The 18,341-nt window shown below is 40.0% G+C and overlaps 1 protein-coding gene across 2 annotated transcripts in view; it reads right to left on the bottom strand.

Moving 5' to 3' along the window:
- The window catches only part of LOC134338749 (ectonucleotide pyrophosphatase/phosphodiesterase family member 3-like), a 103,550-nt gene that overhangs the window by 51,184 nt on the left and 34,025 nt on the right, over nucleotides 1-18,341 (bottom strand). For both annotated transcript variants that reach the window (XM_063034802.1, XM_063034795.1), the window contains 6 exons: nucleotides 15,584-15,693; nucleotides 9,546-9,611; nucleotides 8,071-8,143; nucleotides 6,321-6,429; nucleotides 2,998-3,129; nucleotides 790-821 (listed from right to left, as the gene is read on the bottom strand). In XM_063034802.1, the coding sequence (XP_062890872.1) occupies nucleotides 790-821; nucleotides 2,998-3,129; nucleotides 6,321-6,429; nucleotides 8,071-8,143; nucleotides 9,546-9,611; nucleotides 15,584-15,693 (522 nt within the window). The remainder of the gene's footprint in view (nucleotides 1-789; nucleotides 822-2,997; nucleotides 3,130-6,320; nucleotides 6,430-8,070; nucleotides 8,144-9,545; nucleotides 9,612-15,583; nucleotides 15,694-18,341) is intronic.

The following is an 18,341-nucleotide window of genomic DNA, read 5'->3' as shown; positions in this document are numbered from 1 at the left end:
TCAGGTTGTATAGTGTATACATTCTCTGATATTAAATGGAATTCTTGAACCATTCAACCATGCTTTAAGTTGCCGAGAAGAGATTGGAGGATGGATGTAGGGGGATGTCTTTGATCTGGTAAAAGCCAAGTGACGACATGTAAATCACAAATGACATCTGGAAAAATTGTAAGTAAAAGGAGATGAATCAGGAGAGGGGAAATGGAAAAGGACAATACCACAATGGTAATCAGGAAGAAGCTACATATTAACACCAGCAATATTAAACAAGCTCTTCACATGGAAATACTAAATTAATTTTTGACAGCTGGGCGAATCATTCCCACAAGATCCCAACTTGGCCAGCTGTCAGGTTTACAAAACTACAATAATTTTTTCTAAATTGTCTTATATCACAAATCATTCCAAACTAGGAAGGTAAATTAGATTGTTAAAAATGCTTTAAGTTACAGTGTAATTAATTTAAAAGGAATGCAAAAAAAAACAACTAAAAGTGCTGATCTTAGTTCCCTTGCAATTCACCTCCATTGAAATCAGAGTAAGAAAACTCTCTTGAGTCATGTCACATTTGAAGACAAGTTCTTCAAATGGGTTTGTGAGGATAAGTGCAATATTGTACTCTACCCTTTGATCCATGGGAGGTTCAGTTCCAACTGAACTGAAATACCTTGTGAGCAACAGCCAGCAAATGCAAGCTTTCACATATGTGGAAATATGCTGAACTTAATGGCATTTCCTTGCAAAATCCAGCTAAATGTTTACAAAATATTGAAATGTTCTATTACTTACAGAAAGGCTCTGAACAATTCCTTCTGCATCAACTGGAAAAGAAACAAATCCTTGTCGTAATTCCACAAAAAACTGGTGGAACATGAAAGTTCTGCCCTCTTGCCCCATCACTAATAGTGCATGCTGTATTGCAACTTGTGACCCTTGGCTCAAACTCTCAGGAGCCCAAAGAACAGAAAATATCCCTCACGACGTGGGAGATGTTACATTTGAAACAGAATAAAGAGTATAGTAAATAAATTAGGAAAAACATGACCATAATTAATTGTTATATAATTAATACTTTTGACAAATTTGTTTTATCTTTCTCATCTTAGCACTTCACTTGTGTCTTCTGCAGCTTTCATCAATACACGGAAAGTAAAACAGTGACAGAAATCAATGTAGGTCTTTTATGGACTAAGTAAGAGGATTTATAGAGAGAGTAAAGAAATGTCGGAGAAATGATACAAAAATTTTATGTTGTCCATCTTGAAAGATGCAAGAAATTTCCCAGAAATATTGTAGAATGGGTCTAATTGAGATTGTTCCCACAACCAATGATCTCACTTTAAGGACCCTTTATCTTGTTATTTTTATGTCCTCGTTATTTATCTTTTTATATTTGCGTTTGCACAGTTCTCTTCTGCACTCTGGTTGATCTTTTATTGATCTTGTTATTGTCACTATTCTATAGATTTGTTGAGTATGCCCTCAAGAAAGTGACTCTCAGGGTTGTATATGGTGACATGTATGTACCTTGATAATAAAATGTACTTTGAACTTTTAATTTACTTCTAATATGAACGAGGAGCTGAAAGAAATAGTAGATTGAGGGGCAATCATTGCCAGTTCGAAAGAACACTGTGAAGAGTGTCACTACTCTGTCCATAGCAAATAATTGTTTTTATTACAAGAGACCTCCTCAATTGCCTCCTCCCAATGGCCAGTGGGCTATTCCCCAAACAGCAGTATGACTTCCGCCTTCAAGCACAGAATAGGTTCGTGAAATTTGGTAAATTGATTTGATTTTTTTTTGAGTTTGCAACTATCAGAATTGAAAATAGGAAAGTAATTGGTTATTTTGGAGTTTCAAAAAGAGTCCGATGGGGTGTTGCGCAAGGATTTATCAAGTAATTTTACATCACATGGTACTGGACACAATCGGCATGGATTTCAGATTGGTTAATGGAGACCAAACAGAGAGTAGGAATAAACATTTGACTTTACATTTTTGTCTTGAGAGGCTGTGACTAGTGTGGTGCCATGGGGGTCAGTGCTAGGGATGCAGCTGTACACCATGTATGTCAATGACCTGTATTAAGGGACTAGGTCAAATAGATATCCAAGCCTGCTAGCAGCACAGAGCTGGATATCAATGTAAGCTGTGAAAAGGATGCAAAGAGGCTTCAAGGAAAAACAGACAAGCTGAGGGGATGGAAGTTAAGATGGAATTTAATGCCAAAAACAGTGAGGTCTTCCGCTTTAGTAGAAAAATATAAAGGCTGAATATTTTAAACAGTGACAAATTGAAAGATATCGGTGTTCAAGAGGTTATGAGTGTCTTTATATGCAAATTACTGTAAGTACAACAAGCAATTAGAGAGGCCAATTTTACTTTGACCTTTTTGTAAAGTACAAAAGTAGAAATACTTTGTTCGGTTATATATGGCCCAGGTGAGGCCACACTAGGAATATTGTGCAGGTCTGGCTTCCCTACCTAAGGAAAGATACAGTTGCAAAATAAAAATGTGCAAAGATTCGCCAGAACGATTCCTGGGATGTGTTTCTATCCTTTGAGGAAAAATTAAGCAGAACAGATCTTCAGGCTTCAGAGCTTGAGTGAATGAGAGGTGGTTATCGCAGGCCTTGACAGGGTAAATGCAGGAATAATGCTTCCCCTGACTGGAGTGTCTGGAACCAGGGGTTCAATTTCAAAATATGGAGTCAGCTATCTAGGGCATGGTTGGGAAGAACAGTCTTTGGAATTCTCTGTGTAAAGTGTACGTGGGAGCAGAGTGATGAAGTACACTCAAGTCAGGGGTTAAAAATAATTGAAGAATATGATACAAGAAAGCAATGTTAAGGAAAAAGATTAAGCATGATCTTTCTGAATGGCAGAGCAGATGGACAACTTAAGTTCTGTTTCTATAGATGTTATGACTGATTATTTTGTACATAAATCTGTGATTTTAACATATCCTGTTTATATTTATTAAAAGTACTTACATTTCAAATAATCCTCTGGAACTTTTTTGGCTCGGATGCGAGCAGCCGGACCACTATAAACATGTAAATTCTTTACACTGTCAAAGTAGTTTGTCATAAACTCAGTTTGATCACAGTAAGTATTTTCCATACCTGGAATATATATTAAAAAATCAATGAAAAATCATTGTAACATCTTACTCAATTCAAATCTAGTTTTTTAAATGTAAAGTTTCTAAATGAAAGGGCTAATTTTCCAAGAATATTGTCTGCATTGATTGCAGTAATACAGCAACAAACAAAATGTCAATCTAGATGTTATTCTTGGAAAATTAATTTTTTCAAAATGTCAGTTACATTATTCTTTAGGATCACCACCTAACGCACAGTGGCGTAGTGGTTAGCACAAAGCTTTACAGCACCGGCGACCCAGGTTCATTTCCCGCTGCTGTCTGTTTGTACGTTTTCCCCATGACCTCGTGCTTTCCTCCCACAGACCAAAGACCTACCAGCTTGTAGGTTAATTGGTCATTGTAAGTTGTCTCATGATTAGCCTAGGACTAAATCAGGGGATTGCTGGGAGGCGTGGCTTGAAGGGCAGGAAGGGCCTATTCTGTGCCGCACCTCAATAAATAAATAAATAAACAAACAAATAATTAACAATTAGTAAGTTAACTTTTACAATTTTAACTCTCCAGCAGAAGCTTGTACTAGGAGGTCAACAGAACCTGTGACATTTCCTATTGCTTTATATGAGCCACCAAACACTCGGCTCTCAACTGTGGCTCCATGCAGCTGTTCGCATGCAACAGCGGCCACACCCCGGTACACCGCTTCGACAGGTGGAAGAAAATAGGTGAAGTGTAGCTGACAGGCCTCACCCCAGTGAGAGAGGGACATGCCCGTCCTAGCAAAACAACTCATTTCTGGTGGCAAACAACAGGAATTCTGCAGATGCTGGAAATTCAAGCAACACACATCAAAGTTGCTGGTGAACACAGCAGGCCAAGCAGCATCTGTAGGAAGAGGTGCAGTCGACGCTTCAGGCCGAGACCCTTCATCAGGACTCATTTCTGGTGGACTAGGTGGATGAGATCAACAGTGAGATTCAAAGGGCCAGGAAGCCGGGTCCACCTTTCACGGAGAGCACACAGAAGAAGTCATGGTCATCCACTGAAACCAAGGAAGACCCCAGTTGTGATGACTACTCAAACCACTGGACCTGATCTTCCGAGGTCAAGAAAGTGGAATGGCTTTTCCATTTAAAAAACTCTTCCATGCAGGTTTCGCTGCCTTCGTCGGATATGACGGACAAGCAATTAATCATATAAGCCATTTGATTCCTTCCCCTTCTAACATTTGGTTCCATTGGTTTTAATGGGAGAGGTCCACGATAAGCAGCCTACAATATATCACACCTGACCAGCTCTGGTGTGTAAACCCACATCTGGGTGAATTTCTAGTCCAAACATTTACATCTGAATTTTTGGATTTCCACATCAATAATTTACAGTACAATAGCATAGAAACAGTATCTTTTGGAATTCAATGTGGTACAGAGAATGAGTGCATCAATTATTAAGGCAGAGAAATAGCTCATGTGAAAAATAGCACATCTAAAATCCCTCTGACCACAAGTGGTGGCGTTTTCCTGCTGGGACAGCTTAACAAATGTTTGAAGAAAACAAGTTACAGATTTGAAAAGCCACCTGTGCCAGAATGGTACTTTTGGAGATCCTTAAGAACAGATGTCCAAGAACAACCTCAAGAGTTTATATACATCTGCTCTCAGGATGAGGCTTTTCATTCTAGGACGAGGGAAATGTCTTCATTTTTTAAAGAAAGGGGCTTCCCTTCCTCCACTATCAACTCTGCTCTTAAACGCATCTCCCCCATTTCACGTACATCTGCTCTCACTCCATCCTCCCACCACCCCACTAGGAATAGGGTTCCCCTGGTCCTCACCTACCACCCCACCAGCCTCCGGGTCCAACATATTATTCTCCGTAACTTCCGCCACCTCCAACGGGATCCCACCACTAAGCATATCTTTCCCTCCCCCCCTCTCTCTGCATTCCGCAGGGATCGCTCCCTACACAACTCCCTTGTCCATTCGTCCCCCCCATCCCTCCCCACTGATCTCCCTCCTGGCACTTATCCGTGTAAGCGGAACAAGTGCTACACATGCCCTTACACTTCCTCCCTTACCACCATTCAGGGCCCCAAACAGTCCTTCCAGGTGAGGCATCACTTCACCTGTGAGTCGACTGGGGTGATATACTGCGTCCGGTGCTCCCGATGTGGCCTTTTATATATTGGTGAGACCCGACGCAGACTGGGAGACCGCTTTGCTGAACATCTACGCTCTGTCCGCCAGAGAAAGCAGGATCTCCCAGTGGCCACACATTTTAATTCCACATCCCATTCCCATTCTGACATGTCTATCCACGGCCTCCTCTACTGTAAAGATGAAGCCACACTCAGGTTGGAGGAACAACACCTTATATTCCGTATGGGTAGCCTCCAACCTGATGGCATGAACATTGACTTCTCTAACTTCCGCTAGGCCCCACCTCCCCCTCGTACCCCATCTGTTACTCTTTTTTATGCACACATTCTTTCTCTCACTCTCCTTTTTCTCCCTCTGTCCCTCTGAATATACCTCTTGCTCATCCTCTGGGTCACCCCCCCCCCCGTCTTTCTTCCCGGACCTCCTGTCCCATGATCCTCTCGTATCCCCTTCTGCCTATCACCTGTCCAGCTCTCGGCTCCATCCCTCCCCCTCCTGTCTTCTCCTATCATTTTGCATCTCCCCCTCCCCCTCCAGCTTTCAAATCCCTTACTCACTCTTCCTTCAGTTAGTCCTGACGAAGGGTCTCGGCCTGAAACGTCGACTGCGCCTCTTCCTATAGATGCTGCCTGGCCTGCTGCGTTCACCAGCAACTTTGATGTGTGTTGCTTGTTCAAGAGTTTTATGCTGGGTTGTAATCAGGAGAATTTCTATCAGCCTGTCCAGGACTTCCATATTTATGTGTACATATCTGAACTTGGCAGTACATCACCATAGTGATATGAACTGCTCAGCTAAGATGCTATTTTATTCTTTTGAATATTTAATTTATTTAATGGATAGTTATTTAATTAGGTTTGAGTACATTTGTACAGAACAGTTCATACTACTTACAGTAGTAATGTGCCCTCAGAATTGTAAAATTAAGTATGTAAGTTGATGCAGTTTTGCTATCAACACTGTATTAATCTCTTTTAAAACTTTTATTTTAGTAAAATCTTTATTCTGACTACATGTTTTGCTTTGGCAGAAAGCAACACTTAAAAGCTCATACCGTGATCTGCTACAATGATGAGGTTCACACATTTATGCAAGTTCCTCTTTTTAAGCTCGTCCATCAACATTCCTACAATCCGATCAACCAACTGCAAAGCTTCAACCACCTGAAAAATGAGGTAATTTTTTTTATTAAAGGAAGCAAAATGAACTCACTCTGAGAGTAAATGATTTATTTCTCGTCTATCGGCTTGTATGAGGTTTATTCAGAACCAAGCAATTCTGAAATGAGCATCAGCACAGAACTACAGGTAGGAGGAAGGCATCTGGCCCTTCATCCATCAAGATCATGGCTAATTTATAACCTTAATGCCATTTCCCTGTAGCATCCTTTGAAGTCAAGAAATCTATCAATATCTTTTTTGAATAAATTCAATACCTAGACATCCACAGTTAAGAATTCCAAAGATTCACCAAAAGTTGCACAAAGACATTTCTCCTCTATTCAATCCTAAGTGACATCCCCTTATTTTTGAAACTGCCACAGTGGTTCTAGATGCTTATGTCAGAACCTGCCACCTTTGTCCTTCTTGGAATGAAGTAAGTATCCATACAAATCTTTGATTTCTAACCTTTCTTCCTTTCCTTTATTAATTCACTTCAATACCAGGAAGTGACAAGCTGGAAGATAACATGTCTCAGAAAAGCCATGTAACACCAGGATGAATTTTACCAATGGGTCATCAATGTTTAATTAAATATCCAGGATCTGCACAATGGATTTCAACAGCTGAATGATTTTTAATGTGGGTGGGAAGTTAATAAAATAGCCAGCATTGACAGTACCTTGATTTTTTCCAAACAAACTCTAAGTTAGGCTGTTCTAAAAGTGGGAATTTCCTCCTGATGTGTCTAGATATTGAACACTGCTGAAGAAAAGGAGAAAAGGGCAACTGCGTTTTATTTTCAAGAGAAGGTTTAAATCAATGGTGATGAATTGATATCCCAGAAGAAGATGTGAATTAAATATCTCAACTTCAGCTGACAACGGACAGTGTCAGGATTAATGTCAATGGTCCATCACAAACTGTGATGTTGATCAAGATAATATATGCAGTATCTGATGAGAAGACGCATGTATAAAGACAACTCCATACCATAATGTGTGTATCATTCGTCCAAAACCTGCTTTACTCCAAGAACAAAATCTATTCTGGTTATCTAGCAATCAGCAACAGTAAGCAAGGAGTCAAAGTACTGTATCTAATTTTGATATGTCAAATTTTAATATTATTGCTTATTTATTTACTAAAGGACCGTAAGATATAGGAGCAGAATTAGGCCATTCGGCCCATCAAGTCTGCTGCACCACTTCATCATAGCTGATCCAATTTTCCTCTCAGCCCCAGTCTCCTGCCTTCCCCCCCACCCGCCGTATCCCTTCATGTCCTGATCAACCAAGAGTCTATCAACCTCAATTATTAATATTATTTATTTTTCTTTCTTTCTTTTTGTATTTGTACAGTCTGTCATCTGTTCCACACTGTTGGCGTGGTCTTTTATTGATTCTGTTATGTCTATTGGATTTATTGAGTATGCCCATGAGGAAAAGAATCTCAGGGATGTATATGGTGACATATATGGACTTTGATAATAAATTTACTTTGAACTTTGAACTTATAATAAAAGCAAAGAAGCAAGTTTACAAGTATAGATCTAAGAAAAAATACATGAAAACTAAGTAGGCATTTTGTAAAATAGGTAATAAATCTTATTTTAAAGAGTTAATTCAAAAAACATTAACTTACTTCACCACTGCCAGGGCCGGAATTATGTCCTGCGTGGTCTGGTTCATCAAAATAAAGGGTGTAAAAATCTGGCCTGATATAACAAAATCAAACATTAAGTAAACCATGAGTAAGATTTTCAGCAAACCGGTATTGCTAATTTTAATGGTAATTTTGGTAAATTATTTCAATTCCTGCTGCTTTATTCACAGAATTGCAAACGTGCATCATTCTTTCCCAAGTCTATCATATTGATTATTTCATATATTCTTTAATGCGAGTGTTCCCAATCTATTTTATGCCATGGATCCCTACCACTAACTGAAGGGTCCATTGACCCCAGGTTGGGAACCCCTGATTTAAAGCTTAACAATCTGTATCTGGCAGTGCATCTCCCCCCCTCCCCCTACTCTCCCCTCTTCTCCCCTCCCCCCCAATTGTTATCTCTATCTGTGAACCTTTTATTGTTCTTTTTTTCCCTCTGTCTCACTTTCTTTCACATATCTGTGAATACTCCTGATGTTCCACCCTTTTTAATTCTGTCTGTAAATCTCCCATATTTTCCTTCACTCTCAGCCTGTTTCTATTCTTTTCTCATCACTTTCTCCTTTTCCTTTCACTTCATGGAGTGATATTAAGCGGAGCATGGAGCACTAAACTTCTGAAAGCTTTTGAAAGGATATCATCCTTCCACAGATCACAGGAAGAAATAGATGCCAGGGTTTTGAGATTAAGTTCTGAGAAAGAATAGGAAATCTAGGACCACAGGCCGGGAAGGACTGAATCTATGATACAGCTTGCAGAGCTAGTGCCTTACAGTCCCAGACAGCAAGCTCAAACTTAAGCTCCAGTGCTGCCTGACTTGAATTTGTTTCGTTTGGCTGCATCTGTGGTGGTTGAATGATAATTAAACTTGATTTGATTTGATTTCAGTTTGCATGTTCTGTCCATGATCTCTGGGAGCTGTTGCCTCTCAGCTACCAAAGATGTACAGGTTGGACACTATCAATTACCATCTGTGCACAGGTGACCAGCAGAATCCTGGAAAAAATGAGAAATACAGGAAGAAATAGTGTAGGATTAGTATGATTGGGTTCTTGATGATCAGTGCAGACTAAGTGGGCTGAGGGGCCTATATCTATACTATAAAACTTATGGTACATTATGATATAGCAGGAAGGGCTGGATTTGAAAGTTAAACAAGGTGAGAGAAAGGAAACAGATACAAAGAAAGGGTACACAAAGAGGACAGAGGCCTTGGAGCAGGATTTCAATAGGTACATTTAATGTCAGAGAAATGTACACAATATACATCTTGAAATTTTTTCTCTTTGGAGGACACCTGATGCCAAGGAAGTCAGAATGAATGATGGATCAGAGCTTAGGCACAGTGGTCAAGGAAGGAGCAAACACATTTGATAAATAAGATTGTGAACAAATGATAGATAACAGGTCTATAAAGGCTGTTAGAAATTAGCAATTAAATATCAAGTTACCTTTCAGACTCAGGTAAACTTAACCATTCCAAAACAGTACGTACTCTTTCTTCAAATGGAATAGATCTGGAATGTACAAACAGTTACATGAAAAAGTGACACATCAAAGAGATTCGAGATAAATCCCTGACTATTGCTAGTCCACTAGCTAGTCTGAAACTTATCTGGTAAGATCTGGGATGGATGCGGCATGTTAGCTTGTTCCAGAGAATGTCAATTGCCGTACCAGACTAACATGGTGTTGGTGTCTACCTAACACCAACAGTGATTGTTCTCACATTAAGGTTTATTGCTGGTTGAAATTTTGCAAGTATTGTATATTAATTCATTAACTTACAGAATGTAAATAATGCAGGAAAGGTTGATATTTATTGTGCATGAGGGCAGCACTGTATCGTAGTGGTTAGTCTTACAGAACAGGCGACCCGGATTCAATTGCTGCTGCTGCCAGTAAGGAATTTGTATGTCCTCCCCGTGACTGCATGGGTTTCCTCTGGGTGCTCCAGTTTCCTCACACAGAAGAAAGAAGTTCCGGTTGATAGATTAATTGGTCATTGTAAATTGTCCCGTGATTAGGCTCGTATTAAATCAGGGGACTGCTGGATGACCTACTCCGCGCTGCATCTCAATAAATAAAAGGTTAATGGTGAGATCCTTCCTGGACTGCTGCAGTCCTTGTATGATGCGCCTTCAATTACTCCAAAAGACTGAAGTAGGGTAAATACTGAAAGGCTTTTATTCACAGTAAAATATGACTTCCAACGTGCTGAATATCTGCCCCTGGACTGAGGAGGAGGAGCAGGGTGAAATCATCTTTATTCAGGGGTCTGTGGGAGGAGCCACAGGGGCAGTCAGCAGAGGGGCATGTCCAGACAGGTAACACAGTTACAACATATATATATATACGGTTTACCACATTGTGGCAGGGTTATTTTGGATTTGGACATAACATATCCAAACATGAGCATGGTTGAGGTGAGACATATGACTAAGGCTTATTTCTCTGCTGTATGTCTCTATGAGAACAAAGGATGAAGAGGTAATATAAAAAAAAGCTGGCACTTAAGATAGAGGCGCTGTGAAACTTTTTGATGGTGTTGAGTCTTTGGAACTTGTGCAAAGAATGACGATGGGTTTAAATCGATTCTTGCTAAGTAAGGTTACAGGAGTAGGCAGGAATACAGGCTGGATTCAGATCGGTAATGATACTGAGAGATTGAGAAGGCTAGAGAATGGAATGGCCTACTCCACCTCCTAATTCATAAATTCATATCCTTGACAGGGTAAGAAAGCAATTTAAAACCGACGCTGGATTCTTGGCTATAAAAGGTTCAAAGGCTCATTTAGTATCAAAGCGTGTATCCATATGCAATGCTAACATTTGTTTTCTCCAGAGAGTCACGAAACAAAGAAAGAGCACAAAAGTCATTCAGGGAGGAAAATGTCAAATCCAATCCCCACCCCCTGTACAACAAAGAATGGCAACACAATCATCAACCCCAAAACCCCTTCCTTCGCACAAAACAGAACAGGAACATCAACCCCCAAACACCCTCTGCTCACAAAACAAAATGGAAAAGGATTCGTAAATCAATTATAATGGTGACATGATCAGCCTCTATAGACCATAGTTTGGACACAGCTGGGGTATAGTATCCAACATTAAATAGGACTTTATAAAAAGTGACAAAGATTGCTCAGAGACTCAGCTTAGACTATAGGCTAAATTGCCTTTTAGCAGTTAGACAGGTCAATGTGTTGGCCTAAATCCCATTTTATTGAATACAAGGATAAAGATATTTTACTGAAATCATACAAGGCCCTGATCAAGCTGCACTGGAAATATTATGTACATGGCTGGCTACAGAGGAACTGCAGTGGACAATCACCAGATAGATTCCCGGGATGGGAGATGTTTGTCCTAAGAGGAGAAATTAAGAAGCATGTGTTCACACTCTCCAGAGTTTAGAAGAGTTAGAGGAGATCTCGTTGAAAAATATAAAACTGTTACAGGGCTTGACAGGGTGAGGTAGGGATAATATTTCCCCAGATGAAGGGTCTTAACACAAAATGTCAACTGCCTATTTCCTTCCACAGATACCGTCCGACCCATTGAATTCCTCAACGTCTTGTCTGTTGCTCCAGATGCCAGCATCTGCAGCCTCTATAATACTTCCCCTATATGTAACATCTGGAACTAAAGATCCCATCTCAAAACAAGGATCTAGACATTCAAGATAGAGATGAGAAGAAATGTCTTCACTGCAAGGGCCATCTCAAGTTCCTTGATTTTAAATGAGCAGACTTCCATTCTCCTGAGCTAAAGAAGCACTACATTTGAAAAAGAACTCCTGAAAGAAAAGCTGACAGTCAATTGGTTGGCGTCTGCATACATTTTGTCCATGGTAATGAATAAATCTGGTTTTGGATGCTGATTTGTTTTGTTCCTGCAAAATTCTGCCCAAATTATAACAGCAGAAGGAAGGTTATTTACAAATTGCATTGCAGTGGGCAATTTTGTTTGAGCTCATTTTGTGGTTGTTTAAATAAGCATTTAACTAGAGAAGTGTCTGAGGCACATTCTCTGAATACTAGGGATTTCCAGGATTTTTTTCTGAGTGAGTAGAAGGTGTGCCAAGTGACTCAGAGACAATCTTCCATATGGTAATATGGCAATCCCTGCCCTAGTCCTTAGACTAGAGTATGGAGGTGGTGTTTTTCCCCCACAGATATCATCAAGGAGGCCTCAGGGAGCTGCTGATACACATTTTGTAGATGATGCCAACTGCATGCGTATGCAACATGGACAGAGGTAGCAGATGCTCAAAAGTTGTGGGTGGCCTATTAACCCCGTAGGCTCTTTACACCCATGACTGAGTGTCATCTATAAATTTGCTAACGACACAACAGTTGTTGGCAGAACTTCAGATGGTGATGAGAGGGCATACAGGAGCGAGATATACCAGCTAGTTGAGTGGTGTTGCAGCAGCAACATTGAACTCAGCATCAGTAAGACCAAGGAACTGACTGTGGACTTCAGAAAGGGTAAGACGAGGGAACACACACCAGTCTTCATAGAGGCATCAGAAGTGGAAAGAGTGAGCATTCTCAAGTTCCTGGGTGTCAAGATCTCCAAGGATCTAATCTGGAACCCCCAACATATTGATGCATCAACAAAGAAGGCATGACAGCAGCTATATTTCATTAGGAATTTGAAAAGATTTGTAATGTCACCAAAAACACTCAAAAATGTCTGCAGATGTACCATGGAAAGCATGCTGACTGGCCGCATCACTGATTGGTATGGGGTGGGTCTATTGCACAGGTTCAAAGTAAGCTGCATGGAGTTGTAAACTTAGTCAGCTCCATTATGAGCACTCGCCTCCGTAGTATCCAGGACATCTTCAAGGAGTGAAGTCTCAGAAAGTTGGCGTCCATCATTAAGGACCCCAATCACCCTGGTCAAGCCTTGTTCTCATTGCTACCAACAGGAAGGAGATACAGAAGCCTGAAGGCACATACTCAACAATCCAAGAACAGCTTCTTCCCCTCTGCCATCCGATTTCTGAAAGGACATTGAATCTTTGAACACTACCTCACTAATTTTTAAAAATTTCTATTTTCACATGACTTACTTAATTTAACTATTTAATATATTTCCTGTACACTGTAATTCAGTTTTTTTTGTTGTGTATTGTACTGCTGCTGCAAAGTCAAAAAATTTCACAATATATGCCGGTGATATTAAACCTGATTCTGATTCTGATTCTTGGTCCAGGATAACATTGAATCTTCGTGGAAGTAGAGAATATTCTATCACATTCTTGATATGTTGTTTTGATAGTGGGGATGTTTTGGGGGAATCATGAGGTCAGTGCCATGTAACAGAAGTGAAGCATTCTTGCAACTACCGAAAGCCTGTGAGGTGTTCTTACAACTGAGCAAAGTACAGTGTGTCTGCTGGTAAGAGCAGTTTTACTATATGTGACGTGCACAATGCTTTAGTTGGACTAAGACAGCCTAATTGCCTGAGGATTGACAACTGCCCAAACTACATGCTTTAGGCAATTTCAATTCCCGAATTAGCATAAATCATGCAAATCAGGTGTTCGTATTCACAAATTTAAACATAGCCAATTAATATGCTGTCATGACATGACCCAATATTTTGACAACTGTCTTCATATAAAAATGTCAAATCCTTTTATAATTTGCACACTTGTTTAAAATGGCCGAATGAAGAGCCTCAAATGTCAACTGTTTATTTCTCTCAACTGATGCGGCCTAACTTGCTGAGTACCTGCAGCACTTTGTATGTGTTGCTCAAGATTTCCGGCATCGGCAAGATCTCTTGTGTTTATGTCTAAATTTAATTATTTTCCAATGTACAGAAATTGCCGTTTGCGTTTGAAGTCATTTTGTGAAGATTTATCTTCTGGCATTTCTTACTCTGACACAATTAGGCAAGTCAATGAAAGGAATTTCATTTAAAGGAATTAACTTTTAAATGAAATTCCACTGAATCTGCTCAAGAGTTCATAATTTCATTTGAAACAACTGTGTACGGGTGTGTCTGCAGCATGCTTTCAATTGTAATTCAATTCAGGATACAGGGGCGTCCATTTAAAATAGAGGTGCAGGTAAATTTCTTTAGCCAGAGGGTGGTGAATCTGTGCAGTTTGTTACCACAGGCAGCAGTGGAGGCCAGGCCATTGCGTGTATCTAAGGCTGAGCTTGATAAGTTCTTGATTGCACACGGCATCAAAGCTTATGGGGAGAAGACTGGGGAGTGGGGCTGAGGAGGGGGAAAATGGATCACCCGTGATTGAATGTTGGAGCAGATTCGATGGGCCAAATGGCTTAATTTTGCTCTGAGATCTGGAATTTGCTTTAGATATTCAGCAGCATTTTACCCATCGCTAGAAATCTTCAATACTGTTACAAGAAAGTGTTCAAATACATTCAACATCTACTAATACTTCTTCTTCATTTATTGACCATTACTTTTCCTGCTGATTCCAGTAAAGCAAAAGCTGATATGTTCATTTGTAAACTGGACAGCATATTTGTAATCTTAAATATGCATTTGTCACAATACACAAGATAATTTGTCACAAACCCTAGAAAGTCTGCAGATGCTGGAAATCCAAAGCAACACATACAAAATGTTGGAGGAACTCAGCAGGCCAGGCAGCATCAATGGGAAAAAGTAAACAGTCGATGTTTCAGGACTGATAAAGGGTTTTGGCCTGAAACGTCAACTGTTATCTTTTCCGTAGAAGCTGCCTGGCCTGCTGAGTTCCTTCAGCTTCTTATGTGTGTTGCACAAGATAACTTGTGGTGCTTCTATCCTTAGAAACATTAAAAACTATGGGCTTTGATACCCCACCTGTTTGTCATTAACTGTATTCTACAACGTTTGCAGGTGATGAGCTAATGAGAAAGCTGGGCCCAGTCAACAGAGAGCCATTGTGAACATTAAGGGTTTGGCTTCTCTTGTATTCATAAAATGTACCTTAACCACACCTTCTGACTTTACAATTTCATCCTGTAAGAAATAATTAAAACTAAAACCTTAAAATATTGATTCCAAATTCAGAATTGAATTAAATTCTAAAATAGAAATGTTATTCTTAAACTAAGTGAAAACTTATGAAAAACCCACCACAGCATATGACACAACTACATTGTAAATGGCACATGACAGGCAAAATATATATCACCCACCCAATGTCCAGCCTATCTTTGCTCAACCCCCACCCCCTTTTGTACAAGACACAGACTGATTCTCACTGACTGAAATCCTGACCCAGATTGTGCTCACTGTTTTCCCTGATTTGCTCTGATTACTGAAGTTTCTTAATTGCAAAATCAGATTTCATTTTTTAATCCCATAAACCTTGTCAATGGTTTGATCTAAATTTGAACAGGCTTAACACTAAATACCTTTTCAGCAAGACACAGCCAAGATTTTTCACAATTTCCTGACAAATTGCTTCAAGGCAGGTCATATTATTTGCTTAGGTTGTAATACTTACGAATTAAACTTTACATATTTGTCCGGGTAAGTCCCATTTATTTTAACTTCCGATCCAGGCCAGAAGAACGTGCCTGCTTTCAGACCCTGATACATGGCTGTCAGCCATATCTATGGCAAGAACAAAAGCAAAATGAATATGTTTATGATTCATATGAAAATCGTTGTGTCAGCAGAGGTTAAAGGATCAAAGAACACTGCCCTTTGACTATCATGTCACTGGTTACACTTTTATTTTGCTGTTACTGCCAGGAAATTTAACTTCAGGCATTCCTGATTGGACAGGAAATGGAGTATATCTCACTTTTTCACTGATTTTTATTGACCGATGTAAACCAACACTAAATAATTAAGGACTGATGCAAACATACCGTGCCGAAAGCACTTACACTTTCTGGAAGGATTTGGCAGCAGGATTGGATGGAAATAAGATCCACGCTTGTGATGGGAGTGGAAGACTGAATATGTGGAATTTAACAAGAAAGAGATAACCGGAGAGAAAATGAAGTGACATAAACTCCAAAAGCATTTAGAAAGGTTTCAAAGGCACTAAAACAATTATTTACACATGTGGCAATATCTACATATTGAAATTTACATTATCTCCATGGAAACAGGGGATGGAGAAACAATTACAAGCAAGCGATGACAGAATGCAGCACCCAATCTTCATTTGACGCCAGCTAGTTAAACTGATTTCACATGTGCTGCCTGCATGTTGTACTACTCAATACACTTCCGTTAACAGCCCACATTGGAGTACCTGCAAATGGATGTTAACACAGTTACGCTGGCAGCTCACTGGCCGCATCACATGTTCGATCTTCAATCATCGATCTTTCGGTTTAGGATAGTGCTGGTGATTTCTCAGTGACTTCTGGCTGGTGGCCAGTGAAACAAAGAAAACATCTAAATACTTTGTTAACCACTCTTTTTTTCTGGTAAACTATCATCACAAACAAATAGCCTGTAATTTCCCTTTGGACTTGGAAGCAATTTAATGCAGCAGAACTGAGGTGAGGCGAGGCAAGGGGCCCATCGCTGACAGCGAGGAAGGCCTGCAGTTTGATAAATTTTAGTGCTGAGCCAAATTGGAAAGGTTGGGTACAGGCCAAATTGAAGTGGCGGGATCTAGGCCCCAGAGCACATTAAAGTGACAGAACCCAATGTTTGGACAATGATTTAAGTGCCAGGCCAGATAAGGTCAGGGTGTTGGGGCCCAAGGCAAGGGATGGACCAGTTCAGCACACTGCTCTGTGATTTTTACACGGCTCTGCACTGAACTAAGGGTCTGTGGACAGACTCTCTTTGTGGACTTCAGTTCTGAATGCTACTTGCTTGCTTTTATTGTTTGCATGATTTGTTTTTTTCCCCTCTCACACATTGGGACACCCTGAGCCAATAGGCTGGTCCTGGACTTATTTCCTGGCATAATTTACATATTACTATTTAACTACTTATGGTTTTATTACTATTTAATTATTTATGGTGCAACTGTAACGAAAACCAATTTCCCCCGGGATCAATAAGGTATGACTATGACCATGACTATGACTATTTGACAACCTTTTTCTTAATGCTTTCTTTTGGCTTTCTTTGTTTTGTGCTGCCTGTAAGAAGACAAATCTCAAGGTTGTATAATGTATGCATACTTTGATGCTGATCTAGTCCTCAGTTCTGTCCGAAAGGAAGGCACCATGATCATGGACTATATGAAGATCAGAACTGCCTCTTTGAAGCAGTTACTCGGCATTAGTGTAGAGCTCTGTCCTTGATTGGAATTGAGATATTTTTCTTCTTGTATTGCCTGTTAGTGGCAAATCAGATGTGCCATATCATTGTGTGCCAGTTTGATTCTCAAACCATTGCTACTCACACAGAGGATCCTTAATCCAATGTGGCAGAGAGCGGCAAACAGAGTTCCCATCTGAAACAAGCTTTATTAATCAATCACGCAAGAATGCCATTTTTTGACACCCAGCCTGTGCTTCCTCTGCTTCACACAGGTTCCAAATAATATTATATGAATTAGTCCCCAAGGTGATGGACAGCAAGCTGTATAGGTGCAAGGATGCTCATTCATTCTGTGGAAGTGGTTTCTGCTAACATTGATAATTTTGTTACTTACCAGAGTAAAGAGGTAGTGTGTTCAATTATTCCCATTTAGGCAAACTTACAAAACAATTGATCCCGTCTTGTAAATTTGTCTGTTGTAAATTTTTTTTCTGAAACTTACAGATCAATATGGAAATAACTTGGAAGATGTGTAGCTCAGGTGGTGGATGGTTGGGTTGGGTTGTTCTCCAGTCTTGGCAATCCATTTGCAAATGTTTGGTCATCATACCAGGAGACACCATCAGTGCACTGTTCACTTGTAGTGTGTCCTCCAAATGTATACTTGTATACACTTATCAATCAGTTGATTAGTCTCCATTATGGAAACTCAACTGTGACATCAGGAGGAGGCTTTGTTGCTGATTATTTGCGTGGTGAACTCTGCATTGTCTGGAATTTTGCCCACATTGGCTTATAATTTCAATATCAGACTAAGCACCCCAGGTTAGAAGCAGCGTAAACAGAGGTCCTGGGAAATTATGAACATGAAGACTACTCAAACATTCCTCACAAAGTACACCACAGGAATTAGGAATTTTTATCCCATTAGTTTGCATCGCTTTTACTGAGGACCCAGAGCTAAAGGACCAGTATATCAGCCCAGTACATCATACGCATATTCTATTATATATTGTTTGAAATCA

Source organism: Mobula hypostoma, chromosome 2, assembly GCF_963921235.1.
Source record: "Mobula hypostoma chromosome 2, sMobHyp1.1, whole genome shotgun sequence".
Classification (NCBI taxonomy): Eukaryota; Metazoa; Chordata; class Chondrichthyes; order Myliobatiformes; family Myliobatidae; genus Mobula; species Mobula hypostoma.
Note: the sequence above shows the minus strand (reverse complement) of the source record. Positions and strands in the feature narration are given on the sequence as shown.